The following is a 24,627-nucleotide window of genomic DNA, read 5'->3' on the forward strand; positions in this document are numbered from 1 at the left end:
ATTAAATCCTTGTGTTTCTGATGACCCTTGATCTTTCTTCTTGCACCACCCTCAGGTCAAAATGTCATCTTTGCATACAAAGTAAAGTACTGTAACTCATAATCTATTTGGCAGACTGCCATGCAGTTTTCTGAGCACATTTCTGGTCTTATGAATAAAAACCTCTTTTGATCTTATGAACCTCATCAAGTTCCTGTTGTGCAAGTGGGCCACCCTCAGATTCATGCTTTAAGTCCCAATACCACCAAGAAATCAATCAGTGTGATGTTTATTTCATCCAATGTTTTTGTTTTGCGTGTTGTAATAAACTTTCAGAGGCAGCCAACAAAACTGACGTCTTTTTTTGTTCCTTGTTGTGAAACTTTAGCAGGAGCATGCACCTTACAAATGAATGGACATTCTTGTGCATCTTTTCAGGTATCCAGCAAACCATTGAGCAGGAGGAAAGCCAGAACAGGTCATCAGCTGACCTGAGGATACGCAAGACACAGGTAGAGTTCCCTTAAACTTTGCTCAGAAAAAGCAAAAAGTTTCATTAAAAAAATGGGTTTTTTGTATGCCCAAATCTTCTTAGCCTCACTGTTACTGGCAGCTTCTTCTCTGCAGAACGTTGTGGGACAGTTGTGTCCTTCAACACATTATGAAATCCAGAATTTATTTTTACTGACCGCTTTGAGTTTACTTAATTTGGTCACTTTTTCAGCCTAAACACATTACATACTTACAAACTTACTTAGGCCCATTTTGGTTTTAAAGTGTGTGCTGGGCGATCGGATCACAAATAGACAAAGCTAAATACAAGTACAGGGCTCAAAAAACTTTTTGTCTCTGTCTGTGCATTGAACTTTTTAAATTACATACACCAATTTGTTTTTTATCTGTACCCAGGTTTTTTTTTTTTACTGCACTATTTGGTTATCGTCTGTCTTTCTTAGCTGCCAAAGCTGGATCTAAACAAAAGAAATCCAACATTGACCATTTTGATTGGTGGTGATGTGCTACACACAGCATACTTTCTGTACCAAGTTAATCAGGGCTGCAAACCTGAGCAGCTTTCATAGGAACAGCCTAAATTTTACTTGCAATATTATGCAAAAACACGTGGAAACTTAAGCTCTGAAGTGTAAATGACCACCGGGACACCTTGTGATCTGATCACTTGAACCGCTTGCTAAGCTGGTGTGGACGCATTTGACCACATATCTTTTGTAGTTTAACGCTCCTGCGCCCTGATGCATTGCCAACACAGACCTAATAGAAACAGAACAGTGCAGAAAGTGTTGTTTGTTTTGGTGACAGCATGCTATAACTCCCCATTTTATGACTATTATTTTGCGCTTTGGAAGGAGATGTGTTGGTCTCTGCTAAAAATGATACCTCCAGCTGTGCTGACACAACCGCTAACATAACAGGCGAGAGTGTAGGCATATTAACTGTGTGCAGGGCCCTTTGACTTCAAGCATAAGTAACGCAAGCAGAAATGAAATCTGACCGCAAGTGATCAGCCTAAAATGCATGATGGACACAGGTGTGAACAGTGATGTGTCTTGGCTGTTCATTTGTGCTCAGATCATGAAATGCATTTTAAAACCAAGTCTTAACAGGGTCTTATAATTAGAATATGAATCTAGATACAGCCACACTGACAGTCAATGTACATTTGCACCTGCTCACCTTTCACTCATTTACAATTTAAATTACGAATTAAGTCATTGTCTAATGCTGTTGTTTCTTGCTGTATCTCCAGCACTCCACACTGTCCCGTAAATTTGTCGAGGTAATGTCAGAATACAACACCACCCAGTCGGACTACAGGGAGCGCTGCAAGGGACGCATTCAGAGACAGCTGGAGATCAGTGAGTAGAACCCTCCACCACCCTTCACACCGACTGCACACATGTTAACACTGTGTTAATTACAGTAACAAGTCTGCATCTCATCTGACTCATAGTGTTTGATTGTTTTTTAAAAACACCGATGTTACAGTAGAGATTTATGAGTTCATACTGAGAACAAGCTGTTGTGTGCAATTTTTTTGACCTACTGCGTACCTTCCATACATACAAGTTTAACTGTGAATTAACTGAAACCCTGGGCCAGCTTTCAGCTTTCATTATTTCTATGCAAAACAGCTCTTTATGTTATCTTTACTCATTTAATTAATGTCCTTGTCAAAGGCAAAGGCATGAGACATGCAAATTCATATGAATGGGGAGCGCTGAATATCAGCACAACTGCGATTCAGTCATAGGCACGAGGTGAGGCAGCAGGTATTCAATGCAACAGCACAACCTCGAGTTTGATACTGCTCTATACAACAGTCCTTATGATTTGTGTGTTTATTTGATATTTATTTGGCATTATTTGGTGTAGATCTACATGGCACCTCAGGCCAATGACATTTTTTCTTCCACCGGTTGTACAACCAGTAAAATAACAGTCCATTGACATCAGGTTTTATAGCATATGTGATTCTCAGAGGGTGACATTGCAACATTTACTGATGTCATATGAGCACTCCTGGAGGTTTGCAGTAAGGTATCCAAGTGTCATTCTTCTATACATCTTCTGGCACCCATTCATAATTGCTATTTGTGGAAATGATTCATCTTTGTGGTGCAAAGTTTGTTAGGATTGCTAATGTAAGCTAATTAACAGTTCATGTAATTAACGAGTTAGAACAGGTGTTAAGTAGTGTGATACATGCATACTTAAAAGTCCCAGTGCTGTTGTACTCTGTATATCAGCACTCATGGAATATCTCTTCAATTACCTAAGTTAGTTGGAAATAACTGTCCTATGTCATATCTCCCCGCATGACTATTTTCTGCTGAAGCATCATCCAATTCATTGTCATCCTCCATCTATCATTAGTTACATATTAGTGTCTTATTAATTCTGCTATAACTATACTCTGCATCCTGATTTTCATCTCGTTTTGAAGTGTCAAAATCACTCAACACCTGCACAGTATTGTTTTCATCCATATTTACAGGAGCACAACCAAGTCTACGTACTGTTACCAAAATGTGAGGATATGAATTAAATATGTTCCAGTACTGCGATGTATCTTTATGTAAGATTTTCTATATACACTTTTCAGACTACGTCAGAATGATAGAAACCACATTCTTTTCTTCAAGCTAGTGCAACAATGAATTCCTTTCCTTCCAAAATGTTTACAACAAAATAAGCAGAATGCATGTGGTGGGAAGTCAGTGTTGGCTAAAGCCAGTCCTTTACTCATTTTCTATTTTGGAAGCCTTTTTTTGTGAATTCCTGTGGGAGAGAACTTCATCAGCACAATATGCTTTTTTGGTAACCATGAAGTGACACCCATCAAACTTCATTCTACTGGATTGACATTCAGCTAAATTTATGACACCACATGTAATTTTTACACAGATATTTAAAGTGCATCATATTTTTCTGCATCCATCTTACTTATTCACTGTTTGTTACATTGGCTATTAATGAAATGTAGGCTTTGATGTGGGTGGTAAAAATATAATAATACTTATTTTTATATTTGTCAACTTTCATTTTTACTCTACTATATTTCCTAAATAAGGTGTATACTTTTACTGCAATATATATTGGAGTAAAAGTATTTGACTCCAGTTTAACTCCAGTGTATTTATGAGTCCTAAGCATTTTCATTACTTTGTTACAAAAAAATTAATTCAGAAGGTTTGGTGAATCAGAGGCCTTGACTTGAAGGTTAGATCTTACGTTAATCAAAATGCAAACAGGTGCTCTCAAAGCTGCAGTTAAGTTTGGATTTACTGTCATGTCCAGGCTGCATGTCAGCAACTTGTGACTACGCTCCACTGCTACGGTAATTTTTACGGTGGTGTACATGTTGAGAAGTTTGTGACACTCTCTGACATGCACAGTCCAAAAACTTCCATGCCACATATATTAAACAGAGGTTGTATAACAATTATCCTTATTAATAAGAGGTAGGAGTCGTGATGGGTTGATGGTGCCACAGTCCATACATTATTCATGAGATTACACAATGAATTAGGTCTACATAAAAAACAACAAAACAAACAAAAAAAAAAAACACACTGGTAAATTGGAGCAAACTTGATCAGATTCAATCCAGGGGAAATATTGAGAAATTAATGGATCAGGTTTGGCCCAGAAGGATCTGGAATTAAAGGTCCAACCACAATCATCTCAATTAATTAATTATGCCAATTGTGTATAGAAAATGAAAATAAGAAATGCCATTTAAAACCACTTTCCAAACCAAGCATCATCAGGACCAATGTGATAAAGATAAAGATAAAGACAACTTTATTTATCCCAAAAGGGTAATTCTGTTTACAGTTGACCAATCGCATAAAACACAAACACAGTATAAAACACACAGTCAACAGCAGCATTCAAACAGAGCCATGTTGGTGTGACAGATTAACAGATGGACAACCTGAGCATAGCAGCAAGAACACACAGATCACTACATGGGCAAAAATAGCCAGCCATAAAGCGACCCTATACAGATGTTTGTTGGCACAAGGACAGCTGTTGAAGTCAGAAAGGAGAGGAGAAGCTCACGGCTATGAGTGATTCCCTGCCCCTCCACACAGCGACTGGAGAAGAAGTCTAGAAGTAGTGCAGATGCGCAAAAGAGTGCAAAAAGCTCTACAAGTTTTCCAAAGCAACCCATCACTGAAGCACTGACAGTTCCTCACACTCAACAAATGATAACTTTACCAAACAGTTTAAAACAAATAAACAATCGGTAGACTGCTGGGTCGCGCACTAGGAAGTGTCTCCTGCCATATACAAATACAAGTATACACTTTCCAGGTTGCCTTGATGTGAGCTCCTCACACTATATGTGTTATCTGATGCCCCGGGCTCCTGGATCAAACACTGACACGGCCTCTGACACCATATCCTGGCAGGCTTCGCCATGCCAGCTGCCCCTAACAGTCATCGTGACACAGTCACCTTACACACAAAGACACACACACACACACACACACACACACACACACACACACACACATGCAAAGAGTAACACTATGACTCGTTTAGTGGTAATAGCAGAGGAGAACAGGGGCAGTTTTTTGCAGGGCATTTGGCACAGACGTAATTTCCTCTGTCCATATGTCAGACACATGCAGCAGGTCTGTATGTGTGAGCGCTGCCTAATATATACTGAGTGTGGTCCAGTCAAAAGAGCAGCAGCGACAACATGTGGTACTCTCCAGGGTTAATCAAAAAACTAACACATCCTCACGGAATAAAAACACACACACCTGACTCAATTTTTCCTTGAGCTCCTCCAGATTCGTTTGGATTTGATTTGTCAGCTGGTGGAGTCACAGGAGGCCTGAGCTGATATCACCTGTCGTCAGGGAAGGGATTAGACACGCAGGGAGAGGACGAAGATGGAATGAGAGCACAGAGGAGGAAGAAATAACCAGTAAATGGCACTAAAAGAAATGTAGTTTTTGATTTTGAAGGAAACAAAATCACATATCTTAATTAAAGTTTTCCTGTTTAGATCGCATCTAACGCTATTTAATTTATTTTGGTTTATATGGCAAGAGATCTGTTGTTGCTGTTGTGGCAGCCCCTTTGACTCATTTGTGTGTGAATCAATAAGAGTGTGTCACACAGAGGGAAGCCTGGTCTGGTCTGTCAGACTGAGAATCGATGTTTCCTCTGCTGCTTTACTCCTTTCCCTTTCACCTCTGGAAACAGAGATAAGAGAAACAGGAGAGCAACACTGTGAACGTGGACAATTACATGATAACAGCATGTTTGCATAAGACAACAGCGTTTAATACTCGGTTACTAGGTTTCGTTTGGCTTCAGCACTTGTTCCCAGCAGCAAAATACACTTATTAAAAATAAATAAATAAATACAACTGCTGCTGCTACTTCTGTCACACCTTTGATGAATCAAGGAAGGCACTCCATTTCTTCAGATATCTTATTTAACAGTTTCCTTATCTCATTACTAAACAGTGATTTCTTTTGAAATAATATTTCCATAATGAGCTACTGAGCTGTAGGATGGAAACGCATTTGTTTTATCAAGAGTTTGATAAGAAGATTGACACCACTCATGTGTTTGAACACTAATTATGAAACCGAAGCCAGGAGACAGTTAACTTAGCTTAGCATAAAGAGTGGAAACAGGCGGTATGAGGGAAACTGTTTTTCCCCAGCTTAAAACTCAAGGCGCACCTCAGGTTATATTGGGAATTTTGAGAGCACTTTGGAGGCCTAGCATTTTGGTTTTAATACTAATACAGAATATTTGCAGAAGTAAAAATGTCAGCATGATGTAGATTTATTTGCTCAGGCTGAAAAGAAGGCTGAAGCTCACAGGAAGAGAGGAAGGACCTGCTGGGTTCGTGAGATATGATGGTTGGTCTTTGTGGTATTTTCCCACCCCTCCTCCATTGTGATTGGTTTGCTGGGTAAAAAGTTGAATAGGTACACTTCCAGCTGGAGCAGCTTCTTGGTCTGCTAATCAGCTACATGACCCGCTCACTATCAGTCCATAATCAGCCCCCTTCGCTCTTTGGTCAGGGAGCCGAAACCCTGAAAGAAATGCTATGCTCAGCTAGCTATGAAGTGTTGGGTTAAAAGAGAAGTTGTTAAGGTTAGAATTAGGGTAAGGGTCACATGTCAATACTAAGAAGGTAAATTATGTCTTCATAATGAATAAATTAAGTTGATAAAGTTGCTTTGTTTTGCCTCATATTAAGTCACTACGAGTGGCGTTGTAGCAGAGACAAACTAACCGTCGCATTAATGAGTTTGTCTTGTACTAGTGGTGGGTGCATTTTGAAGGGGGCATGTTGTGTACACTACAAACATAATGTGGCTGCAGCTATACATACTGTATCTCTCAGAAGTGAGTGACAAGTGCAGCGTTTAACCCAAAGTTTTAACATTTTTTCAAATTCTTGCTTCCTAAGAAAATTCGTAGAATTGGTGCTCAGCACCTTCTCACGCTGCTGGCATTTGTGTCGTAGCACAGATATGCCACTCTTGAATTTCATGAAATTTAAAAAAAAATATGCTGACCTCGAAAAAATAAAATGCTGTCTCTTACAGACAGATATATCAGTCTAACTATCTAGCTCTCACTAAAAAAAGCAAATAACCATACTAGTATTTCCAACGATGTTTAACTATTCCTTTAAAGGCACATGCATGCTCTTAGAGTGAATCACTGGAGCTTAACAACAGCAACACATTGAATTTTTTTGCATTGCCAGTTAAGATTAAAAACACTTCTGCAGCATTTTAGTTTATTATTGATTGTGAATATCACACATTCATTTTCTTCTGTAAGCCAACAGGCAGGCCCAGCAGGATGGAGGGGTTGTTGGTTGCAGGCAGTGTAGGGCCTCTTTGACATTTTGATTGTCATGTTTTATTTCTCTGCGGACACTTATTTAGCTGGGAGAGATGCTCTTACAGTGCTGGGAGTGACCACAGTGATGTACGCTGACAAAGTCCCCCTGTATAGCAAACACACTGACCTATATGTGTGCAGATACCTGCTCATTGTTTTGTAGGTGAAAAAGCCTCTGTGCTTGAACATTCTTGTGGTTTGCCTTTTTGCTCTTGTTCCTCGGGGATTCACTTCATTTGTGTTACATAACAATGGAAATGAAATGATACTGTTACTGGTAGCAACATAGTATGAATGATTTTATAGCCCATAAATGCTAAGGGTGAAGTGAGACTTCTTGGCTTCATATTCAGCTTCTCAGGGTTTGGGTCTCCATGGCAACAAATAAGAGCCTCCCTCAGAGCCTGTCAGGGCTAAAAAAAAAAAAAAAAAGGCAATGAGGAGAGTGTGTGTGTGTGTGTTTGTGTGTGTTTGTTTGTGTGTGTGTGTGCGTGCGTGCGTGCGTGCGTGCGTGCGTGCGTGCGTGGGAAGTGAGATAAATAGGGTAGGGAAGTACCAGAGTGCCTTTGTTTTTCTGTTTCTTCTTCACAATTATCCGTGACTTGTTGTCACCCTTCTCTGTCCTTCAACTCTAACTGTGACCCTATTTAATGTCGTAGTTTCATCCTTAATGATAGAGAGATTATTTAATATCAGGGAGGCCTGGAGAATAGGGAATTGATCACAGCAATGTGGTGAACGTGGTCTCTCACTCCTCTTTGTGTCTTGTCATTTGTCAAACTGCAAAATGTCATTGCTGAACATGAGTGGACTCTCGAGCGCAGCAATGAAACAGCACGACCACTTAACCACAACCAAATGAAATTCATTGCTTTTATATGGATATGAAGTTTTGATTAGACACGATAAGCCCCGTTTATGTAAAGATAAATGAACAAAGGTGCACTCTGAAACACACATGGACGCACGTTCACGCACCAGTTAGAGAGCGGCTTCATCAGTATTCTGCTCATGGAGGCAATCATTGGCTCTGACTCTCAAGCATCATCATTCACCATGAACCTTACCTGCTCTGCACTGAGGCCTTCATCACACATATAACCACAATACACATACATACACATATACTCTGATTAGGTCATGAATAGAGGTTTTGTAGTTGCCTCTGAAGTTTCCTAGAAGCCACAGCTGCTGGAGATCCAGAGTAAAAAGCTGAACGATATCTGACAAAGCAGGTCCATTCAATAATGATTTGTGTAAAAAAAGAACCATTTAGCATGTTGTAGTGGTTTGGCATTTAAGGAAACAATCTGACTCACTTTTTGCCAGGAGTTAGATGACAATTTGGATACCACTTTCATGTCTATAAGGTAAATATGAAGCCACTTATAGAGATGTTCATCCCTGTTTATTAGTGCTCTGTGCTCTGTGAGTAAGCATATCTCTCAAAATAATGAAAATATAAAGTGTCTCTCCTGGAGATGTAGCTGAGAGTTGTAGCTTGAGTGGTCTCATTTCACCTTGATTTATAGACGTTACTAGTTACAAGTGACTATTGTGTAGAGCAGTAGTTATGTTTATCTCGCCAGATTTAAGCCTGGATGGAATCATGCGTGTGGTTGTGTGTGTGAGTGTGTGTATCTGTCTCTCTGCAGCTCCTCTCAAATAATACTGGACCAATCAGCCTTACATTTTGAGTGCATGCTAATGACTGTATGCTCAAGGATCTCTCAAAAATGTGTATTTTTACAATTTTTGAAAATTGTTTTATTAGCTGTTTTGTGCCGTCACTAACTGCTAACTGTCCAGTAGAGGTCTTACGTTTTTTGGAAATCATAGCATCGAAGTAATCAAAGTATTACTGTTGCAGGCCACATTTTGGCCTTCATTGTGGCTCAAAAACTGACATCCACAGAAAAGTTTGGTCTCAATTTGATCTGGAGCATCTACAGGTTATTTTCATACCCGATAAGTTATGATATGCTTAAGCTGGGCACGTTACGAGATGAATCATTCCCCATTTTTGTTATCTTCACCTCCATCTTGAATGTAAGGGAGTAGGGAAAGAAATGCCCACTACTGCTCTCCGTGATCCACCTGAAACCTGCTTTTGTTCAGTCCTCTACACTGCCATACCACACCGTGAGCCTTTCAGAGGTGAAGCGTTTTGCCTGCTCCTTACTAGGCAAGTTAGTTAAAAATTTCTTTAAATTCAAATAACTTCTCTTTCCTTGTCCAAAACAAGATATGCTGTATTTTAACAAGCACGTTTAAAACTGTATTTTCTGAAATCTCCTTTTAAATCAATTAGTGATTAGTTGAACTTAATGTAGTTGCACTGCTGAGATTTTCTGCTAATTGCTTTCTTTCTTTTTTATATTTCGCTAGCTCCTTGACAAGCTGTAACTTGCAGATTACTTTTCTTTAAAGCCTTTTTTTTAGTTTGTTAGCTGCTCAGCTTATATTGCACAGCAGGTAATGGTTTGTGGAGGATGCAGGGTGTCTTCATGGGTAACAGGCAGTACTGCACTGTATATACTATATCCATCCCCACAGAGCATTTAATGTGCAGAGGAAAGATTGGAGATGATGCTGACAGGGTGTGACTGTGACTTACAGTGTCAGTGGAGCAGAAATGGAGCCCAAGAGAAGCAGCTCTGCAGGACGCTCAAACACGAGAATATTAACGTAGGTGTAGCAAAGAGCCGTATGGGAATGTTTATAAAGTAGGTCAACTCTCTCTGGGAAAATAAAGATGGATGAGGAGCAAACACATCAGCAGGAAGAAGCATTAAGTTGTGCTGTGCTACGGGTCAGTAGATAGAGAGATAGAAAGTTTGCTGGTTGAAGCTAAAATTAAATAAGGTCGTGAATGAGTAGGTTGTGTCTCTAACTTTCCTTTACTCTTCGATAGCGACGCAACCCAGAATTATGAAGCCGGGGTAATGAGGTTGCTATCCTGATAATTGGGAGCAAAATGTCAAAAGATTATCTGCAAATATGAGACTAAATCTTAGCTGCTACAAATGATGTGTGGACTGGCTCAGTGTTTGCATGTGACAGTCTTCTTTTTCACACCTCACAATGCAGCACCTTATCGTGATACCGTCTTTCTAGTCACATCCAGTGACTGTAAATAATGATGAACAATGCATCTTAAATTTCTTCAGCTGTACAAATTATTTCATCTTGCGCTGGTTAGGTCCTTTTGTGCCATGATGTCAAAACCCAGGATGAAAGAGGCAATGTAGGACTAATGCCATAATTCAATTGGTAGTCATAGTTTTGGCTATATTCTTTAAATAATAATAACAATAATAATAATAGTAATAACTGATAGGACTTATATAGTGCTTTTCTAAGCATTCAAAGCATTACATGAAATGCAGAAAACAAAGACAAAATAAAGAATACAAAATACTAAAGAAGGCTTACATTAAATGGAAGAACAAATGCCAATACAAAGAACAACAAACAAATAGACAGTTTAGATTTGGGGAGGCAGTGGGGGACAGGTATTTTAAGCTTTTTTGAAAAGGTGGTTTTGAGTTACACCTTCAAAACAGGTTGCAATCCACTATAACAAAAAAATAAAGTGAAATATTGTTAATGAAAGCCTCAGGGGAATTTTATAGGCACAGTCACTTATGAGGGAGTGCATGGTAGTGACTGTTGCCTGCCAATGTGATATTCGGGCTGATTGTGGGAAGTGCTGGGTGTGATGGACACAGAAAGCTAGCTTCCCAATAAATACCACAAAAATTATGTTTTTGTTACATTTTCCATTTTATTGTGTTCCATGACTTTCTCCTGACACTCTGCAAGCCAGGCAGCATCTCCCATGTGATGCAGTTTGTATTTTTCATTGTCAATGTATCATACAATATCTATTGGTTAAACATAGCAACAATCAATATCTCCCCCACAAATACTGCTTTGCTACTGGTGGAGACCTGCCAAAGTTTATAAAACTTGAACTCCATAAGATTTTCTATTCCCCTACTGGTCCTATTGAAAGAAAGTGAACGGATAGCTTATATTCACCAATGCTAATTTTGCTCATGTGTGATTAACCTAATGGTGCAGCCCCAAAATGCCGGCCCAGATAATATTCCTGGATGCATAAAACTTGTGCTGATCAGCTTGTTAATGTTATAACTGACATTTTTGACATCTCACTCTCACATGAGACTGTTCCCCCCTGCCTCAAGACAGTCATCATCATTCCTGTACCTAAAAAGTCTGCCGTATCTAGTCCTACTGACTACCGCCCTGTGGCTCTTACCCCCACCCTGATGAAGTGCTTTGAGAAACTGGTTCTCCAGCACATCAAAGACAACAGCCTGGACCCTCACCAGTATGCTTTCAGAACCAACAGATTCACAGAGGATGTCATATCTACTGATCTTCACTCAGTCTTAACTTACCAAGAGAATACGAATAGCTACATCATGGTGCTGTTTGCTGAATTCAGCTCAGCATTCAACAAAATCTCTCCTATGAAGCTGATTAGAAAACTGAACACTCTGGTCTTCAGGACAACACTTTGCAACTGGATATTGGACTTCCTCACATGCACACCCCTGAGAGTTCAGCCTGGCAGTCTCACCTCCTTTACATCACTCCTGTACACCCATGACTACACTCCCAGACATCAGGAGAACTTTATTGTGAAGTATGCGGACAACACCACCATCATCAGCTGTATTACAAACAACGATGACAGTTCATACCGGGAGGAAATCAACAATCTTGCAGAGTGGTGCACAGAGAACAACCTACTGCTCAACGTTAGTAAAAGCAAGGAGCTGATTGTTGATTTTAGAAAGAAGGAGGAAAAGACACACACCCCTGTCTACATCAGTGGAGCTGAGGTGGAACAGGTGAAAAGCTATAGGTTCCTTGGAATTACTATCACAGAGAACCTACTGTGTCTTAGTCATCACACATGACCACTCTACTTCTTACAGAAAAATAGGAAGGCTAAATTCCAGAGCAAGATCCTGGTTAACTTCTACAGAGGAGCAATAGAAAGCATGCTGACAGGAAACATCACAAACTGGCAAGGTTTGTGCACGGCCCGGGACAGGAAGGCTCTACAGCGGGTGATTAAAACTGCCCAGAACATCACTGGTTCCCATCTACAGAGCATCAGTGACCTTGGTGAAGTGAGGTGTCTGCACAGAGCCCAAAGGATACTGAAAGACAGCAGCCACCACAGCCACAGTCTGCTCACCCTGCTGCCATCTGGGAAAAGATACAGAAGTATCCGCTGCTGTACCATGAGACTACATAGCAGATTCTTTACCCAGGCTGAGAGACTCCTCAATTCCTCCTTTGACACCAAAAGATGTAGCACGATTTAGGAATTAATTTAAATTCCTTTTTTTTTTCTTAAGCTACATTTAAGAAAAAAATGACAAATAAATCTACCTTCTACCTTCACTGTTTACGACCATACATTTGCTCCCATTCACAGTTCATTGGAAGCAAGTGATTTGCTGCACAAAGCATACAAGCGATACTGCCGATGCAGACCAAGCTGGCGATAAGAGGGCGTTATAATTTGAAAAATTGAAATGGTGTTCATATAAAGACAGCTGATCAAGTTTGCAACAACAAGTTATTGGCAGGGCAGACACAACTTTATCAAATTGGTCGTGTATAATGGGGCTGCACTGGAAAGTCATTTTACATTCTTGGTTATGGTCATATTAGTCAGGCAATCAGCTAAATTTGGAAGAACTTATTTGATAAGAAAACATGCCAGACTGGCCATTATGAAATGGGCGCAATTAAGTTATTGTTAGCTGACTAAACTGCCTAGCAGACCATTTCTGGGGACTGGTGTTGACTCAGTGAATTTTGATTGTAAGCCTGTAAGTGTTTGACAGAGCCGACTTGACTGAAGTTTTGTCTGGTGTTGAAGTTGCTGTTGTGGGATTCTAACCGGACCTTGGTTTTAAGGTTGAATTCAACTGAACATTTGAGATGTCCAGAGAAATCCATAAAAAAACACTTGATCGCAATCTAGATCCATGATGACAGACTAAAGTATGGCACTCTGGATTTTTACATTACATCCACTGCTGTTCAGAGAGATGCAAGAATAAAGAGTTTAAATTGCAGTATATACAGGAGAGACAGATGGACAGAGAGAAACGAGCGTGTGGAAAAGAGGCACACAGCTCCTGTTTTAATTAATCCTTAGGCAGACATGATGAGGAGGGTGGGGGGAGTTTTATTAGCCTGTCCTTGTGTGATCTTCATACAGTGTAGTTCGGAGAACCCCTAATCCGATTGCATTGCACCTACACATCTTAAATCCTGGTCTTAAATTTATTGTGATAACTATACACATGGTAAATCTCTTCAACACCTACCAACATGACTGCTGTTATAGATGTTTATGAGTGTGTGTTTTCCCTCTCAGCCGGGAGAAACACAACAAATGAGGAGTTGGAGAGCATGTTGGAGAGCGACAACCCGGCTATCTTTACCTCTGGGGTAAGCAATACAATGAAAAAAATGTAACATCGATGCACACAAAGCATGTTTTTAATCTAATTCTACTGCTCTATTGACCCTTTCCATCTGTTAGATCATTATGGACAACATCACAGAGCAAGCCATGAATGAGATCGAGACACGGCACAATGAGATCATCAAGCTGGAAAACAGTATCAGAGAGCTTCACGACATGTTCATGGACATGGCCATGCTGGTGGAAAGCCAGGTGAAAACACTGATTCTCTCTCAATCCCTACAGCTGTGTAGTTTGAGGCTCAGCCAAATGCATGTGCAAACAAACCTGCAAATACATTCATAAATTGTCAATCCATGTGCCAACACAGCACATATAACAAAATCCAGTTTGTAGATTTAGAGTTTTTTTTCCTGACAGTGGTTTGAAAATGTGGCCTGACTAATGCAAAAGTTCAGAAGCACATTGTGTTAACAGTGCTAAAATCATTAAATGGCTAACCAGCTTCTCCCTGTCATGAAAATAACTCCGCTTCAGGCACACGGCAACTGCCAGTCTTTTGATTTACATACAAGTTGTAATGTATTACTACAGAGCTGGAAGGAGGTTATGTTTTCAGCGCCATCTGGTCGTTTGTTTGTTAAATATCTCAATAGATTTAGAAAGAATTTGGGGCACAGATAATTATTGGCTCACTTGATTGGAGTTTGGTCATAATCTGTATGTGGGATTTCTGCCATTAGACCATTTTTTAAATATGTAATCATCTTGCTGTGTTTATGAGCTAAATAAAAATCTGACATATGGGACTTTCAAGATGGCAACTAAACAGCACTGTATTAACTTGCTGTTTTGTAAAAGCCTTTAAGTATAAACAAACCTTCACGTTTAGAAGCATTAGCTTTGTCAGTTGAAAATTGTTTATTTCATTTCCCTGGTAGAAATGTTATTAATTTCCTCACTACGACTACTAGTCTACTACTTCTTTGCATTTTTTTCATTTCCAAAATTAACAAATGTTTTTGTGTTTATTTGTTTTTCCTCTTTTATTTAACAGAGCACATAGTTTTTCTTTTAAAAAATAGGCCTCTACCAAATGGTTGCGAAGTCCACTCGTTGTTAAGTAAAACAGAAAGAAAAAAACTAAATTGCAGTCATGTACTGTTATGATGCTTGTAATATGTTAGCATTCCAACATATATCAATGTGTTTTCATGGAATTAGTTATATTACCAGTACTAGTATTATTTCCACATATTTATTCTAGATATTTAGAGCAGGGCATCAAAGGGATGAACAGATTCTATAATGTGCACATTGTACTGAGGAACTTGCATCATGCAGTGAAAAGTGAACATAACAATATGTAGTTCCTGTACTGTATGATTCTACTTCAAAGCCGCATGCGTGCATTATCCTCAAGTGAAAGAGTTGCCTTTGCTCTTCTCAGTCAAGTATTCAGCTTCAGGTAGATCTGTAGGCATTTCTGTATATGTGAGTGTGGGATGAACCCCACAGAGATGAACTGTTTCCCTCATCAGAAATATTCAGTCTGAATTATGCAAAAGGAAATGTGAACACATGCATAAGAAAATATGTGATATGATAATACAATTGCAGCACAATGCAATAGCAGGCATGATTTTGGTGTAGGAGTGATGATTGTTGAAATGTCAAACAATTTGGTAGTATTGTGTGTGTTTGTGTGCGTATAAGCTTTCATTCTCTTGTAACACATATGACTACTCCAAATGTAAATAATTCAATGAACTAACCCTTCCTTTATTAACGGAATGCCAAACCTTTAAAGATTATAGTGCACTTGAGTCTGTTAATTTTGCCTTTCTAAGCTTTGCACTCTCTTTTCCCTGTTTTTTCACATACTGTCTCCACCACAATGACTTTAAGCTCCAGAGAACAGAGAACGGAGCTCCCCTTCTTATACTGAAAGGTAATCTACTCGTGATTCCTGTTTTGTTTTGTTTTTTCTTTTTTCTTTATTCTTAAATGATTGTTGCAGTGAATGCATGAAGACCTGTATACACTGATGGACCCTAATATTCACTCTAATGCAAAAGGGTTGATTATATTTTAATTTTTACAATCCTGGGTCTATGCTTAATGTGCAATATTAGGCTTCTTTTTAAAGGATGATGATCTAAAAGTGGTCAATGACTTCTGCTGCTTTGTTAAATTAAAGAAAGGAACATGTTGATAGGTTTATTAACAAAGAACAAGAGATAAGAGCACTTTGTATATTTTTCAAAACCTTCATAATACGGCATTCTTGAAGACAGTGGTTCTCTTTAGGCCTGATGTCTTTGTTATGAACAATTAATGATGAACCTTGACTGTTTCATATTCACTGTAGCTAACTGATGACATCTACTACATATATATTTATTCCTCTATTTATTGTATTTATTGTGTTGCATACCAAGTTACCCCTCAGGGACAATAAAGAATATTTAATCCAATCTAACTTAATCTAATGTAATGTAATCTAATCTAATCTAATCAACTAGGGGTCTGAGGACCCTTGTATGTCCTTGAGGGAGTTCCAGGGGCTCCTTAGAAAAATTGGTAATAGTTCATTGTCATTTTTAATTAACCATTAAAAGGAGTCCTATGTGAGCCATAAAGGCCCTGACACACCAAACTGACATCAAACAACCAGTGGTGATGAAGGTGGACTGTTGCAATCAGACACTGGCCAACCAGTATGTTCTGTACCTGTGTGAGAGGAAGTAACTCTCCATATTAGCAGGCGGTGGTAGTCTGTGTTCATCATTCAAAAAGGGAAACCAGAAAACCAACAAGACAGTTTTAAGAATCTAGTTAGTGAATTAGCAAATTGACAACACAACCTAATGTTGAAAGAACAAAGGATATGTACCATGTGCCAGCAAGCAATAACACAAACAATTACAAACTGTTTCTGCTAAAGAGCTAAATGGTGAAATGGGAGTTCCCATTTCTCACCATCATCTCTCTCTCTTAATCATATCATCATGAGCAGCACTGTCTGTTTGATCACATTGTTAGTGTCTTGTGACGAACCACTATGTGTAGATCTTTTGGTGTGAATCCTTGTTCTCTCTGTACTTTGCATGATGATGTATACTGTGTGATAAACTATGCCATTGTTTGTCTTTGTCCTGTTGGAAGGACAATGTGTAACCAGGTCAAGATAATGCACTGTATTATATTCTTGCATCTTCTCTGCTCTGGGGCCCTTCTTTTTGCATTGTCTCATGCTGGAGAGAGCAGGGCTTTGCAAATGCCTGAATTAAACTAACAGAAAGACAACTGTTGGCTCAGTGTTGTGCTTAACAACAAGTTTCCAGAACAAAGGAAAAAAAAACAACAACCAAAATAACAAGTTTTTTTCAGTCTCATGTCCTCTTGACTTACTTTGTTTGCTTTCCTCACTTACATTTCTCGCGTCGTCTGAGGAGTTTAACTGCCAATGACAATGATTTCATTCAGCTAAAGGTTGTGCTGAATCGGCCAAAAAGGGCTGACCAGGACCGATGAGTGCCAGCAATGTGGGACATACCACAAAAACCAGTTCAGCAGGACGCTCACCAATGGCCCATTATTGACTAACAGCCAACTGTTGGCTTATCAGTGACTGTTTTGATCATAGCTTTTACTTCGCCCTTGGATATCTCCCCAAATGTAGTGGGTCCTAATCAGATCTTACAACTGAAATCTTTTTACTTTGATGTCCCTGCACGAAATCTTAGAAAATAGGGGTTCGTGACCTAATGTGTATAAATGTAGCTGTCCACGACATGAAAATGGTTGAGAACCACTGCTCTAAGATGGTTGTATATTAAGTATAAAACCAGGCATCATTGTAATTATTACTTCACACTCATCTTTGAAATCTAATTCTTGATGTGGTTATAGATGGTATTAATTACAAGTTCTCACTGCTACTACAATGACTGTGTCTCTTGTCTTTCATTTAGGGTGAACTGGTGAACCAGATTGAGCGAAATGTGCTGGAAACCCATGATTATGTCGAGCAGGCAAAGGAGAACATCCCCAAATGCAAAAAGTTCAAAAAGACTGGCAAACGGGTGAGAAACAAGATGAAACACATTCTGCCAACTGACTCATTATTTCCTCTTTCCTCTGTCCTTTTCCGCTTCCCCTTCTCTGTCCTTCTCATTCATCCATTGTTCATCCCCTTACCCTCACCTCCTCTCCATCTGTATCCACCCCTCCTCCTACCTCCACATCTGGCTCCCTCTTTCTTCCTCCACATCTCCTCTGTAACTAACCTCTCCTAGGGGGAAATGATAGACCGCATAGAATACAATGTGGAGCACTCAGTAGACTATGTGGAGAGGGCAGTATCAGACACTAAGAAGGCGGTAAAATACCAGAGTAAAGCCCGGAGGGTGAGTCGCATGTACAACAGAACAATGCATTTGCATAAGCATGCTATTGCATTAAAAAATGATAGAGATCTTCAGAATCCTCACATATACTGTATATTGTAGTGTGTAACTGTCTTCAGTGTGTGTGCATGCATTCTGCATGTGGAGCATGTGTGTTGTGAGTGTATTTGACGTATTCTGCTGCAGGGACTTCAAACCAGAGGTATATGTAACTCGGGATAATATACCAAGGTATATTCCTAAAAAAAACTAAACAATTTAACATCACCTGCTGCTGAGAATTTGGGAAATGTAACTTGCCAAAAAAGATAACTAAAATGGATGAAATATCCAACATGTGCCATGCTGGTCGCTTGTGATACAGACATAAATAGGTTATCAGCTCTCTTAATACTTAAACCTTAATAAAAACACAAAATGTATTGTCTTAAACTTCAGTTTTAGATTACAAATATGCTGGTAAGTGATTTTTTTTCCTTTGGGCATGCTAGCTGTAGTACTATTGTCATGTACTTTCTAGTTGACAGTACATGACAATAGTATGCATCATGCATGTCATGAACATCATGACATTGTGTCGTTACAGCAAGCAAATATCTTACTATCAACATAGTAAGAGCTCTCTTTACATTTAGATAATTAAATATGCACTTCTGTTATATCATGGGGAAAAAAAAGAATATCAGCTGTACACACAAGATTAGACTAGAGATGTGACCATTTAAAAGATTGGTTCTTCCTATCTTCCTTTGCTTTTCCTTTTAAACAGAAAAACACATTTTATATTGTGAGATTTACTGGAAATGAGATACTATATGGCCAGCACTGCCCAGCTTGTTTTTAGACTTACCCTCTCAGACTCCTTCGGGTGGTGTCCCTCCACTCAACAGCCTCCACCTTATTTTGTCATCTTTAGGAAAAAATGGAGGTATCATATAGATAATTCCTTACATAAACTACATCAATCTGCCCTTCTTCATCCATTGCTTGTCACTGCTTTGAAAGCAAGTGACAAGAGAAAACAGAAACTCATTATCCAACGAAAGTGCCATTCTAAATGATGCATGGCATCAGTCACAGGCAGTTAGGATATCTCTTTTGCTGGCTTCAAATTCAAAATGTTGTCATAGGCACAGTTTGTTTGTTTGAGGCCCTAACTCTGCAATGTCTTGTCTGGTCGCCCCAAAAACACATCAACTTTCTTGGAAACCAACACAATGTGCACTGCTCTGCTGCACTCCCATTTGAACTCTTTCATGTTATTGTGGCACATGGTTGTTATATTGCTCATTACTAAAGCAATGCAAATTGGATTTACAGCGGAGATGCCGTCAGCACAGGTTGTTGATGTAAGCTACTTTTTAATGCCAGATCATGTCACAATGACAAATTGCGGTTCAGCCGGTTTACATAAAATCAAACAGATTTCAGTTTTTGGAGCGGGCTGGGAAAACCAGAAATCAACTCAACTCTGGTTGTATTGCTCTTTTCACTTAGCTCTTGACTACAAGTGAATAGCTGTATTGGACAACATTTCAAACTATTCATTTGAGAATTGATGGAGACTGTTTGAGAAAAAAAAAACAGGCCAAAGCCAAAACATCAACAATTCCAGGATCACCATGTCTTACTTCCACTTCCAGTTTTAAATAATTAATAATGTTAAATAACATAAACACATTTGGAATATCACAAGCTGTGTGGATAAAGGGGTACTTAAGCCCATCTAATTGGGCTGTAGGGGTAAAACAAACAAAAACAACTGGGAACAGTCAGTCTTCCTTAGTTTATTCCTTCATTAAACAACCTGCAACACAGTGGAACACCTCTGCCACCTCTTGGTTAATATCTATAATAGCACTCAAGGTAGAGGAATTTAATTCATGACATGACCACAATTCATTCTAAGAGTCATCTACATGATTATTTCCCTACTTACATCAAACACTGTTTTCCAGCAAAGCTTCCATCTTTCTATTTCTTCTTGTCTTTCCATCTGCTTTCTCATTCATTCTCTCTCCACATCCACTGAATCAATTCTGACGCTTTGCCCTCCTTGTTTCCCCTCCCATTTTCTCAATCCAGAAGGTGATCCTGATAGGAGGTTGTGTTGCAACATGTCTGACTGTCCTCATTATTTCCCTCGCAGTTGGACTCAGTTAGGACACTATGAAATCCCTACAGAGCAGAAAGGGCAGGAGCTGATGCCGTCCTCTCAGACTCAAATGTTAGGGAGTTAAAATGTGCTGTATAGTGGGCTCTGCACTGTGCAGTCACATACTACTTGTTGAAAAAGGAAGCAGGCTTACATTACTTCCCTGAGGGAAGTCCAATATGTCTGTGCAAATATTTTGTATGAACTTTTAAATATATATATATTTTTAATATATGCATTTTTCTAAACTAAACAGTCAAAAACCTTGAGGGACTAGCTTGTGCTTTGTGTCTGTTTGTGCCATGATTCACTTATTTTTGTCATGTGCTTGTCGTGTAGACTGCTGAAGAGCTTTGCACGTTTTCCTACAAAGCTGCATACACTAAGTGGTTATGTTGATGAAAATAATTGTGTGTTGAATCAAAGACTGAAATAATTTTCAGTCTCTCACATACTTACAGATGTCTAACACTCAAAACCCTGACAATGTTTTATAATTCGATGATCATGGTTTAAATATTGGTATATACTTTATATAAAGGAATACTCTGACCATATGGGAAATACATTTGTTTTCTAGCAGAGTTAGGTGAGAGGATCATTTTTATGGGGGCTACATGTGACTTCTAATATCTGCACACAAAGAGAGCTTTTTTTGGGTTTGGCAAAGTTTTACAAAAATAAAACCTTCATGGATTAAAAAGTCACAAAGAAAATACTTTTTAGTCTCTAGTCCCACCACGAGTAGCCACTGGAAATAATTGGCAACAAAATGTTGTTTTTACAATTTGTTTTGATACAACGTTTTAAGAGGTACTCGTAGGTGTTGCTGGATTATTTCTTGGCACAGAGCTGTGGCTCATGAAGTCTTTATTGGTTGCCTGTAAAACCACAACCAGTATATGTGATATGACATTTTTACACTTTGATTTTAGTATTGATCAAACAAACAAGATATAACAAGTTAATGAGTGAGCTTTAAAAGTGCTGGTAGACTAATTTTGTTACCTGTGAACCAGGTTGGCTGTTTTCTCCTACTTTCTTTATGATAAGCTAAACTACTGCTGGCCCCTTTTACTGTATATGAGAGTGGTATCTGTCCTCTCTACCGTTGGCTGCAAGTAAAGAAAGGTATTTCCAAAAATGTTTAAATATTGATTTAAGAATTGGAGACAGGTGATAGGGTTTAAATGTTAGACCTTGTCTGTTATGAATGTGAAGAAATGCATGCTCAAATGACATGTTTTACAGTTTAGCTTCACTTTAAAGTCACTGTGTGTTTTACAGAAAAATGAGACCATCTCGTCAAACATCAGCTCAGTCTATATACTGCTTTAAAGGTTCAGCGTATATGTTTCTGGGGGGTTTAGTGCAGCTAGTATTGAGGATTACGGATTAAAATTCTTCCCAGTAAGAACACCTTCAGTGTTCATTGTTCAGGAGGTTTTTACAGAGAGCTGTAAAGGTCTCTTCCTGTCCTAAACAAACTGACCAGGTGATTTAAAACAGTAAAAACACTAAATAAAGCAGCTTCATATTAAGAATCACTGCTTCTCAGATGCTGTTTAGCATGTCAGAGACGGGCAACTCAATCACCCGATGCTAATGTGTGCTCACTTTTTTTCTCCCATAACTTAAGATCCAGACTTTTTGGAGGTTTTTACTGGGAGTCACATTATCTGCAGAGGTCGCTTTCTCTCCAAAACAAATAGAGCATGTGAATAAAACTGGTAAAAACACTGAATAAAACAGAGTCAAGTTCTAAATCTGTGTTTTTTCAATGCAGCTTGTCGAAGAAGGGGTCCTAAGTATTGTTTCGAACACAAATGGCCCTATCTAGAGCGAGTGTTTGGTTTGTCTGTTACACGCTTCTGTAAAAACATAATGGTGCAACATGATGGACTCCTTAGACAAGGACCCACTTATATGCAGAGATAAACGTCTCATTCTCAGATAACAAGCTTATTTTCTGGTGCTTATACACTAAAGAAAACATACATATTATACTCAGTTTCTGCCAATATATATCCCTCCAAATCCTACTCACTGTATTCTTTGCTACCACCAGATGGCACACCAACTGTGGATTTCCATATTCTACACACAGTGCCTTTAAATGTGAGAACATACTGCATGTTGTTTAATGTGGCATGAACAAAATGCAGGAACCAAAGATTTATTTATTTTTTTAAGTAGAGAATGTGGAAATGCTTCCAAACCACACTCTTTCACAATATTACCAGATACGTTGCAATCAAATCTCAAAACTGCATTGTGTTATTATGCTTTTCTTTTAAATTGTATTTTGTTCTGGTTATTATAAATACTGTAAAATGTAAAATACAAGTCATGTATGTTATACATGTTTTCCTCTGCTCCCCATATGCTGCCTTGGATGACTGCTCTGTACTGTTGTATCTGTTCATGTCGACATTTTACAGAAGAAAATTATGATTATTATATGCTGTGTGGTTCTGGGAATTGTCATTGCCTCAATTGTTGGGGGAACGCTGTCCTAAACCTCTGCCATAGCCACACTGAAAGACACCCAACAGAGCAAAAACACAACAGATTCACATTTTCAGTTTTTCTGTTTTCACGAATGCAATCTATTACATGTTTAGCGTGAGAGGCGTAACATACTTTACAACACATTTGACGCGTGGCGTACAGGGCCAGAGGATGTTTTCGCATGAGTTGCTATTTTGTAAATGTGTGGTGCTGCAAACTGCTTATCTGAGTGTTGTCAACAATATGGTGTTTCCAAAAGTTAATTCTTGAATGAAAAAAAAGTTACTGAATGATATGTAACACTATACTAATACATTCCAACTTCCAAATACAACAATCAGTTGTAATGTCTGTTTTGTGTTGTACAGACAAAAATGGGCCGCTAATCTGCAGTGTAGTCGAAGCTACGTTATCTTTAGACCTCTGTTTGTTCACATCTTTATTTACTTTCTCTGATGTCCTCTACCTCCCCTCGACAACCCTGCATGCTTTAGTTCACTGTAAAGTGTTGTTTTTTTTATTGCAAACGGGGGAAAAGATATGTTGGGTATTTTGCTCGTAGAATCATCACACTGCCAAACTTTTTAAATTTCTTGTAGTTTACGGAAGCAATGCTACTGTACTAACCTGTGTTGAGTGTGAGCATGTGAAAGAGGATATTTGTGTTTATTTGTAGCTACATGTCTGAACGTGCCGAGCGTGAGTTGTGGGATGAGAACATGAGTGCTTGTGATTAACCACCTGTGTCTTTGGTTTGTATAAATTGATATAAAACTCTCTAACACTGCCAGTATGTTCAAATAAGCTGTTAAAATGGCGTCTAGTCTGGTTGGATTGATAATTCTGGTCTGTAAGTGACAAACCCTTGATGTTTTATGTCTTTTATAAACCCCAAGCTTTAAACAGAGCATATCCCTCTGTCATGCTACTTCACTGTTTATTTTTATGAGTGAACATGATGAGTCATTAAGCGTCAGCATGCACTCAAAGTAGCCCTGTAAAAGACTCTGATGTGAGTTTTCTGGCGACACATCAGACATGAACAGACTGCAAACATGTGACCATGTTGCCTACTCATATTGTTGCCTTTGTGTTGTATTGTGATAACATGGTTTTGTTTGGTCAATTTGGATTTGTTTTCATTTTTTCAAGTAAAGTTTGTCTGAAAAATCACATTCAAGTTTGTGCATTGTTTTGCATAAATGCATAGACAGACTGGATGCTTCTACAAGTCCATTGAAGGGAAACTCTGTTTCTTAACCTGGATTTCCTCAAAACGGAGGCCTTTCTGACTGTGAGTCATAATAACTTGCACGTGTAACTACCATTGTCTGGATTCAGGAAAAGTTATTCCGTCACAACATTGTATATCTCTACAGATAATGTGAAACATGTAAAAGTCCTGCATTTAACTTCAATATTTTAAGCTCAATTATATATACAGCGCCAATTCCAAAATAAGTTGGGATGCTGTGTAAAACATAAATAATAACAAGAATGTAAGGATTTGCAAATTCTGTTTGACCTATAAACAATTTATTACAGAACAAAGACAAGTTATTTGATGTTGAAACTGATAAAGCTTAGAGTTTTGAATCAGCTGCAGCTGTCTGATGTATTTTTTAGGGAGACCTGTAAAGATATAGGGTCCATAGTCCCCTGCTAATGT

General features: G+C 38.8%; 1 protein-coding gene across 3 annotated transcripts in view; it reads left to right on the forward strand.

The window, feature by feature from the left end:
* The window catches only part of stx1a (syntaxin 1A (brain)), a 76,945-nt gene extending 52,997 nt beyond the window's left edge, over positions 1–23,948 (forward strand). The window contains exons 5-10 of one of the 3 annotated variants that reach the window (XM_042487062.1): positions 418–491; positions 1,748–1,856; positions 13,830–13,903; positions 13,998–14,132; positions 18,182–18,292; positions 22,889–23,948. In XM_042487062.1, the coding sequence (XP_042342996.1) occupies positions 418–491; positions 1,748–1,856; positions 13,830–13,903; positions 13,998–14,132; positions 18,182–18,292; positions 22,889–22,966 (581 nt within the window). In that variant the 3' untranslated portion in view covers positions 22,967–23,948. Of the gene's footprint in view, positions 1–417; positions 492–1,747; positions 1,857–13,829; positions 13,904–13,997; positions 14,133–17,857; positions 18,293–20,377; positions 20,601–22,888 lie in introns of those variants that run through there. The other 2 variants (XM_042487063.1, XM_042487061.1) reach the window with 2 other exon arrangements.
* The last annotated feature ends 679 nt before the right edge of the window (positions 23,949–24,627 follow it).

Source organism: Plectropomus leopardus, chromosome 5 (genome assembly GCF_008729295.1).
Source record: "Plectropomus leopardus isolate mb chromosome 5, YSFRI_Pleo_2.0, whole genome shotgun sequence".
Lineage (NCBI taxonomy): Eukaryota > Metazoa > Chordata > Actinopteri > Perciformes > Serranidae > Plectropomus > Plectropomus leopardus.